Source organism: Musca vetustissima, unplaced genomic scaffold (assembly GCF_032173495.1).
Source record: "Musca vetustissima isolate MV318-11 ecotype Yass unplaced genomic scaffold, APGP_CSIRO_Mvet_v1 utg6369, whole genome shotgun sequence".
Taxonomy (NCBI): Eukaryota; Metazoa; Arthropoda; class Insecta; order Diptera; family Muscidae; genus Musca; species Musca vetustissima.
This window is the reverse complement of record NW_026889093.1, coordinates 143,573-153,339: the sequence shown is the minus strand read 5'-3', so window position 1 is coordinate 153,339 and position 9,767 is coordinate 143,573. Positions and strand designations below refer to the sequence as shown.

The following is a 9,767-nucleotide window of genomic DNA, read 5'->3' as shown; positions in this document are numbered from 1 at the left end:
ATGTTGTCTAGGGCCACAAAAATTTGCAGAGGGGTTGAGGAACACCTTAATAAGATCTCAATAAAAAATAACTAAAAAAGCTTAACCCATTCGAAAGCTATAACGGATTTACTATGATTGTTTTAGATAGATTATCATTTAAGCATGGATTTAAATATGTATTATTTTAATGTATAAATAATTTTGAGTTCCTACATCTAGATCAGATCCGTATAGACTAATTTAAAACAAAAAACTTCACGATAGTCCAATTTTTTATTGAGTTACAGAGCTATCTTTGGATGGGTACAAATGTACCACGGTTATTGATCTACGTAGGTAATAATTTTAAAAAATTGTAAAAATTATATATATGGAAAATATTTATAATTATTTTCTTCGATTATGTGTGAAAATACCTCAAGAATGATTCCTCAAACTTTGATCCAAATATCTCCATTATTAAAAGTTTTACAGCATTTTTATTCGAAAAAAGGTACAAATGTACCCGTTTATTGACCGTAGGGTTAAACACAATAGTTCTTGTGTGGTTTGGGACGATGTGTAAAAATGACGACTGTGCAGCCAAATATATAGAGAGGGAAAAAGTGCAAATATTCCGAGCTGTTATCTTCAATGTGCAGGCATGAATTTTGCGCTTAAATGTATCTGAGTGGGAATCTGAGAAAAAGTACCAACAAATTGTACTTTGGGCAGCTAAATCTAAAATGCAGCTATGTACAAGGTAGCTAAATCAAAACTACTGTACACCCAAAGTAGTGAGGGCGATCATACCGTTCGATTATTACGATATTGTAGTATGAGAACCGAGATGGACTTCTTTCTACTGAAAACCTGCAATTATAATTTGCAGCCAATTGGGTTGGAAAATTCTGCTAAGGACTTTCAAGTATGTAAAATGGATCGGGGCCTTCATTGGGATCTATATCAAAACATGTCAATTTTCTGCTATGGGATCAATTACCTTTATAATATGAATAATAATGTTTGAAACTTATCCTAGTGGTAAGAGCAGTATTCTGACTTATTCTGGATATTCCCTAAAGAGAGATCTTGCTTATGAAAAAAAATTCGCTTTCACATTTTCGCCTTATTCTGAATGAATAGGGAAAAGCAAAAAAAAAAGGAGATGCGGATTCGAATATTCGAAAATGGTGGCTGAAAAAATTTGGGGAAGTGAAAATGCAAAGAAATTCGCTGCGAATTCTGGTTCGGAATAACTTTAAAGGGAAGATCGAACAAATTCACAGTGAATTGATGTCCAGAATAAGGCTGATTGATATTTCACTAGACAGACCTCGTTAAATAGATAATAAAATATTACTTTGATTCTGAATACATATACTTTGTCGACTCTATAGCGAACATTTCAAGGTATTGACAAAATAAAAAAAACACCATTTCATTATGAAGCAGGGTATAAAGCCCAGAGTTTTTAATTCCCCCTTCCCCCGTTTGTTAAGAAAGTAATAACAAAAAATGTATTTTAATTTTTGTATTTTTATTGAATATTTATTTATTCATATGGATTTGTTTTTGTAATTTTGTATATAAGTATTTTCATTTCAAATAAAATTACAATTGTTTTTTAAATAGTACAATAGTAGTGTTTTTTTTTTATTAATAATATAAGTAAGGTGTAATAATTCAAATATTTTTGTTTTTCGTTTATATTAATATTTATTTTGTTGTTGTTGCAATTTAAAAACTACTACATACACTCAAAAAATGCTTTGGTTATTGCTGTATAATTATTGGTGTTTTTTCCATTTACTTCAATTAAAAAACAAAGTCAATAAAAAAATTTTGCAAAAGAAATAAAAAAATTGAAAAAAACAAAATTTAGAAAAAAGTAGATAAATTACAATAAGTACAAATAGGAGGAGGAGGAGTTTAAAATAAAAAAAATATGGGAATTGGGCCAAGAGGTTTGGTTGCCATTATGGCCCTTTTCCCTCTTTTTAAAAATGTTGTAAAATCTTTAAAATATTTTTTTTCATTTTATTTAAAATTAAAAAAATTGTGTGTTGTCGTTGTTTGTTTTTTTTTTTGCACTACCAATATATATGTATTTAATGTGTGTAGTTGTTGTGTAAATTTCTAAATATGTATATTAATTAAGAGTACATAGGTCTATTTTATTTTATTTTGTTAAGTCTATAATTATTATGAATATTTCTATGTATGTATATGTATTTTGGTTGTTTGTTTGTCTATAAATGTAATAAGCCACATAGCGGTTCCAGAAGGCCTCCAATTAGAAAAAATGTACAACATTTCTAATGTATAACCTAGAACTTACAAAACTAACCTAAAATCTAAAAAGTGAGAAAGAGAGAGCTATTTGTCAAATAGGAAAATGGGGAGAGAGAGGAGGAGGATAGGAAAATTACAATTAACTTTAAATTTTACAAGGCATAGAATATGTTCAGTTTTAAGTACTTCGTAGTCTTCTGATTCTTCTTCTTCTTGGTGTATAGAATAATAGGAATGCTAGAGAGGAATAGAGAATGGTTCAGATCTTGAAGTCTTGTTCTATATTTGTATCTTGAGACTATATACTATTAAAGCGGTTGCACCGATTTTCATTGTTTTGATATCAACATATTGTTCACAACGTTTTCTTATATAAATTTGTTTTTTGTTAAAAATTATTTTCTTTTAAATTATTTACTAGAACTAGCTAAAACTATCTTATGATCTATAATATTTTAAAATACAAAAATATTTAAAAGAAAAATCTAAGAAAATTAAAAAAATAATAATATTTATAAGAGTAAGCTTTGGTTTTTGTTGTTGTTATGTCTTGTCTTGTTTGTTGTTGTAAGAAAAGTCTAATGAAATTTATCAAAAAATGAAACTTTAATTTAAAGTTTTTTAGTTTTAAGGATGTATGCGGGGCTTCCCCTACCCGAGTTTCCCGGAACTCAGTTCAAACCCAGAGAGTGAGCAAGAGAGATAAATACCCGCAAGAGAGTGTAAATGTGCAAATCCACATAAAAAGAGAACTTGTTGTCACAAATGACTAGAGAACATTGTTTTCTAAACGTGAGAGAGTAAAAAATCCGAGAGTGAGCGCGACACCCCTTTGTTACCAAGGGTCACATTTTGCCACTCCCCATTTATTTTTCAACTCCCAACAGCTTGGCTGCCTCATCCGGTGATGACATTAATTTATTCAAAATACCCTGATCACTGATACCCAAAAGATTTCCAATTAAATCCGATTGAGGCTGCATACCGTTATCATCGGCCATATTTTGTTTGCGTTCCCTCAGCACCGAACCATTGTTGCTGCCCCAATCACTGGCTTTGCTGAGCAATTCCTGAATTTTGGAATTCATGGAACCCATAAACAAAGCGTTGATATTGGCATTTGTCATGGCGGCAGGTGGTGCTGCTGGTGGTCCACTAGTCTGTTCATCATCCGAATAGTCGGAACAGCTATTGCCATTAGTCAAACCATCCATACCATGATGAGAACCATTCATGCTCATGCCACCATTATGCTTCTTCATGTGACGCAACATGCTATGCTTCAGCGTAAACTTGCGTAGGCAGATTTCACATTGGAATGGCCGCTCGCCGGAATGGGTGCGCATATGACGGCGCAAATCTTCAGTGGACCAGAAACGACGCATGCAGAAAGCACAAATCACTTTGCGGTTACTGTAATCGGGATATTTGCCACCCTTGTTGGCCTCTTCATTGGCTCGCTGGCGTTCTTCCTCTTCGTTCGATTGAATCTGAGCTGCTGCCTCCGACTCATTGTCGATGGCTCCTTTGGACAACAGCAACTCGTATTCTTGCAAGTGATAACATTTGATGTGTTCCAGACATTGATTCCGCTCGGCAAAGGAACTCTCACACAAATGACATTTGTAGGGCAACTCGGAAGAGGAGATACCCACAGTGGCGGAGGAGGAGGTTTCCGATTTCAATTGAAATTGATTATACTGCTGTACAGCTGCCAACTGCTTCAATAACGCCTGGCGTTGTTGTTGACGCTCGTGTTCCAATTGTTGTTCCTTTTCGCGTAATTCCTTTTCCTTTTGTTCGCGCTCCTTTTCCTCAGCCAAACGACGTTTTTCCTCCTCTTCACGTTCTCTTTGCTGGCGTTCAATTTCCTCGACAGATTTGGGCAATGGAATGGGTTCATTGACATCCTCATCGGGAACATAGACGGAAACGGCCGATTCTACATTACCATGCTTACGCAACAAATGGCGATCACAGTTACTTTTGGTGGTAAAGAGCAGTGGGCAATGCGAGCATTTGAAGGGTTTCTGGCCAGTGTGCGTCAAGATGTGACGTCTCAGAGAACTAGACCATGGGAACATGCGTTGACAATAGGGACACGATACACGATTGGGCGCCAAACTGTAGGCTGACTTCTTCTTAGTGGGAACACCACTGGCAGCATCTTCAGCACCGGAATTGTTGCTTTCACTGGCACTGCCTGAGGCCACCAAACCTTCTTCATCACTTTGATCCATGTGGTTGGCAGCATCTCCGGGACGGAAATAGTTGTTAAACGAGACCGAATTACTGGTGGCATTGTCCACCAACTTTGCCACTGGTACCAAATCCTGAGATTCATCTTTGAAGGCAGAACTGGCCACATCTTTAAGTGATTTACCCACAGCAGGGGCTTGAGCAATCATCGACTTCAGGGTACTGCTGTTTGGCACCATTTCTGTTGAGGGTTTTGGTGCAGCCTTGATGGCCTGTTCCAAAATAGATTCAGCCACTTTCTTTGCTGCCTCTTTGGGTTCCTCACTCGTCTCATTTTTAAGTTTGACCTCCTCCACAGTGGTGGGTAATTGATTTTCCTCAACGGCGACATGATCGTCCTGCTCCTCCTCCTCATCATAATCCACACCATGATCTTTTTCCATTAATTGTATATCATTGTGATCGTAGTCATAATCCTGATCATCATGGATCTCTTCGACATCATCACCATCGTCTTCGTCATCTTCATCCTCATCAATCACCAGTTTGGGTTCATCATCTTCCATTGAACCATTAGGTGTACCACTTTGACTCAGATGTTGTTGTTGTTGTTGTTGGGCAGAAGAGGATCCATAGTGGGGAAATCCACTGGCAACACCATTACCATTAAGGCCTCCCAAAAACATATTCGAATTGGCAACACTATTGGAGCCATGGACCAAGGCTTGCTGCAACAAATCAGGATCCTTGCGGGCCTTCAACTGCTGAGCCAAAATGGCATATTTGACTTGATCGGAAATGGGTGAATGATTGTTGCTACTGGAACCGTAGTGGGCCTGGGCGGCTACTGCCGCCTGCAGATGGGTAATGCCATTCATATTGGCAGCACTGCTGGCACCGCGTCCACGCATAACATGATGACCGCTACGTTGACGTTGAGCATAGTATTGAGGATGTTGTTGCTTCACGTGACGTTCCATATTCGAGCGCAAGGTGAAACGGGCCGAGCAGTGTTCACAGGCGAAGGGACGTTCGGTGCGATAACGGCGCTGCTTTTGTTTTGGCATGAAGACACCATTCTTGAGCACCATTTTAACGGGACCATTTGACAACATGGTGGGTGGCAAGTGAGGAACTTGACCGCCAGCCATTGAGGAGGGATTTACAACATGACGGGGAATATTCAAGTGACTGGGATTGGGCGAGAGCAGACCAGCAGGCTTGGGTGACGGCATTGGAGCTGTGTTGGATTTCTCCGACATCATTGGGCTGATTGGTGGCATTGCAGCCATAGAGGCTGCTGATGGGTTCATGATTTTTTCTAAATCAGCTGGTGTTGGCATGGCAGGAGCAGCACCAGTGGCGCCCAACATGGTCCTAAAGAAGGGAGCCAATTTTTGGAAATCCAAATTATTTGGCATGAACGGTGAGTTGGGCATCAGGAAGGGATTGAGTTGAGGGAACAACAATTGAATGCGATACAATTGCTGTAGATATTGAGCAGGATCATTGAGCCATGGTTGATGGCCCATCAGGAATTGTTGTTGTTTTTCCAACGATGTCAAATCGGCCGCCTTGTTGGCGACATCGTCATTGGTGGCAGCTGTGGTGGGCAACACCGATGGAATTGCATCATCTTTTTGTAGCAAAGGCAAGGGGGCATCCAGGGCCACCTTTGGTTCGGGGGGATTTTGTGCGTTTGTTTGTGTGTTATTGGGTTTCTTGCTCAAATCCAAAACATCCATGCTCATATCAAGGGGTGCTGCTGATGGTGATGCAGTGGTAATGTCCACTGGACGCTTGTCATTGTAGCTATCGCCATAAGCCGAAGAGGCTGAGGATTTGTCCAATAGTTCATTTAGATTTTTCACTTGGATCTTGACAGGCTTTCCAGAATTGTGTTCTCCAACACCCTGAGTCAACATCTCCTTGAGATGTGAAACGGGAGTGGAACGATCCTTGGGATGGGGCTGATGATGGTAGTATTCGCTGTCATCATCAATTTCAGGCGAAGAGAAGAGATGTTGTTTCTTGTTGGGATCATCACAGCTGGAATCCTCCGAGGGATGATAGATAATGGCACGTTTGACATCCTCGCGTGTGGTCTTGGCATGACGGTTGCGTAAGTGGCGTTCGCAATTAGCCTTTGTGGTGAAGGCGTAATTGCAGACGGCACATTCATAGGGCCGATCGCCATTGTGGGTACGCATGTGACGTACCAGGGCGGCCTTGTCGCAGATGGAGTAGGGGCACATGTTGCAACGGAATGGACCCGCGGGGCCAACTTCACTCAAATGGACGCGATTGTGACCCTTCAGGGCACGCAAGTTGGGGAATACTGCTGTGCACAGTTTGCAGGGGAATTCGCCGCGCAGTTTCATTTTACGGAATTCGGCTGTGAAAACATCTTGGGCCTCTTCCTCGTCACGATCATAGCTGAACTGAGAGGAGGGGGTGTTCACCGATTGTTCAAAGTTCTTGAGGAAATTAGAGGTATTCGATGATGAGGTCATATTCAAAATCGATTGAATATCAGCCAAATCTTTGGAATCATGACCCGCCGAGGGTTCCGATTTAATATCATCTTCGGTTAATTCAATGTTGTGATGGGAGGAAGGTGAGGAAGCATTGGCTTGGGCCATCATATTTTTCAGTTGCAAGTGGCGGAAGAGCTCCTCACGACGGCGTTGTTGTTCCTCAGTGGCGTGATCGTGATGTTCTTCTGCGTGTGATTCCTCTTGTGGGCAATTGTCGAGAGAATTTTCCCTTGAACGGTGTGATCGAGGTGTAAAATGTTCTCTACGCTCGGATTTAATGTCAGCAGTGCAGGGGTGCATGCTGAGCTGGTGATGAGTCCTGAAGATAACCTCACAATTTGTACATTTTGCTGGTATTTCGGGATGTTTGGCATCCATGTGTTGATCGAGGGCGGTGACACTGGTGAATTCATCATCATTACAAATGGGACACATTACAGATTCATTGTTGTTGTGGTTTGGGGTTGATGATTTTTCACCATTTGTTTGTGAGCTGGGAGGGCAGGCGGCGTTGGCCAAAGCTTTTAAATGCTGCTTTAATAGTTCTTCAGGAGTTGGGGGTTTTTGTTGCTGCTGTTGTTCGAGATCATGTTCATCATTATCATTACTTAGCTTACGTTTATAGTTGTTATTGTTAATTTTCAAGTCATTGTTGTTGTTATTGTTGTTGTGCTGGTGACCCGTGGATGTATCTGTGGAACAGCCGCCATCACTTTCATAACTTTCTATGGCTGATGTTTCGGCGTTACCATTTAATCGCTTGTCATTAGCACCTGTCTCGATGTGATGATTATGATTATCGTGTGTTGTGGCTGGTGTTGTTGTTGTAGTTGTTGTTGTGGCAGCTGAAGCGACGGCATTTGACGCTGTTGCCATTGCCAAAGCTGTTGATAATTTAACGCCTTCATTTAATTGTCCATTGCTTAATGGAGTTGTGGCATTAGCTGGAGCGGTTGTGTTGCTGTTCGATGTTGCCGCCGACTTGGAGTTGAACTTTGTTCCATTCGAGTTGCGTCGATGATGGGTGTGCTGATGCTGTTTGTGAGTGCGCATGTGGCGATGCATGTTGCCGTTGGTGGTAAAAGTGAGATGACAATATTTACAATTGAATGGTCGTTCGCCGGTGTGCACCAAAACGTGACGATCCAATGATGAGGCAGATGAGAGGACCTAGAAGAGGAACGGAAGGAGAAAGGAAAATTTGAAAAACATTAGAAAATTTCAAGGAGGACAACATTTTTAAATGCAAAAAATAAAAATTTTACAAAATTTAATTAAAAAAAAAAACATTGATATTCACTACTCACCTTTGAGCAAATACGGCAGGTGAAGTTTTCCGTATTCCCTGAGGTGTAGTTGTGACAGCGTATGTGATTGGTAAATTGATGTGGTGTGGCTGAGACCACGTCACAAATGGGGCAGACATATTTCATATCTTCACCGGGTGCCGAATCGGCACTTGAATTTCCCCCTGTGCTCTGTTGATGGGGTGGCGTCGAGGCTGCCGATGAACTATTTGATTTGTTGCCATTACCCGTTGCCGAGCTACTGTTCATCAGCTGACTGCTGCTGGCATCAACGAAACCCGATTCATTGCTGTGATCAATCGAACTGTGATTGAAACGGAATTTCTTACGCAACGAATTTGGATTATCGGCATTGTATTCAATGTGAACCGAAGTGCGTTTATCCAAAAGATTGCGCGATGTCAGGCGACGTTTATGATGTGTAGTATGTTGGCGTTGTGGTTTCTCATCGGCCGATTCCTCATCATCGTAATCGTTGGCCTCATCGGAATCTTGCATTTTACTTTGTAAATATCTTTGGGTATTTGTGGCGGCGGCGATGGCAGCCGAGGAGGCATCGCCAGATGTCAACATGGTTTTGTCGTTGGCCACCAATGGTGTTGAGGTGCCAGTTTGTAGTTTCTTTGGTGTGCGACCCAAATCTAAATGTTCCAACGATGATTCTGAGGTGGCGGAATCACGTCTTTCCATTTTAATTGATGCAGGATGAGCGGCGGAGGTGGTTTCAGCCGAGGAGCTGGTATTGTGGTGTGTGGCCAACATTTTTTTATTTGCGTTGATTTGAAAAGTGGGGAAAATTAAAATTTAATTTGAACTTTTTTTTTCCAAATTTCCCAAGAGTCGTTCGTTGTTGATCTGAAAATAAAATGAAAAATAATTTAAAATTTTGAAATTTATGTCGAAGATTTTATTTTCACGATGATTTGATTTTTTTTGGGTTTAAAGTTTTTTCCTATTTTTTTTTTCAATGGCAAAGTAGATGTGGAGAAAAATACCCCATAAAATCATCTAGTATTTAAATATGTATCCCCGTTATACAACATCCGCCATATTTCAGATAAATATTGCCCTGCCTTAATTTGATATAGTATATTTCTCAACACAAAAATGTATTTCTTGTCTTGTTGTTGCTTTTTATTTACTCTATATATTTGTCATTAATCATTACTAAGGGATTTTTTCACTTTTTTTCGGCAGGTTATCAATAACTGGTTGATACTGCATGAATCACATTGGGAGGTAGGTACTCATCATTTAGAAAGAAGAAAAAAAAAAACAACACATTTGCCTTGGTCTTAGAAATTTGAAAAAAATCCGATAAGAAAACAAATCACAAAAAAAATCCAATATGAATTGAGTGGCCAGGTAAATCTATTTCAAATAGGCATCGCCATAATTTCTACTCCCTAAAATATATCGCGCTCTCTCACTATCTTCCTGACCATTAATAATTTTCCCATTTGGAAAT

The 9,767-nt window shown here is 39.8% G+C and overlaps 1 protein-coding gene across 1 annotated transcript; it reads right to left on the bottom strand.

Moving 5' to 3' along the window:
* Window positions 1-3,122: 3,122 nt before the first annotated feature.
* Window positions 3,123-9,061, bottom strand: LOC133336837 (ras-responsive element-binding protein 1-like). Its single transcript, XM_061545114.1, has 2 exons — window positions 8,300-9,061; window positions 3,123-8,162 (listed from the first exon to the last, which is right to left on the bottom strand). The coding sequence occupies exons 1-2, from the start codon at window positions 9,059-9,061 to the stop codon at window positions 3,123-3,125; spliced, it is 5,802 nt and encodes a 1,933-aa protein (XP_061401098.1).
* Window positions 9,062-9,767: the final 706 nt, after the last annotated feature.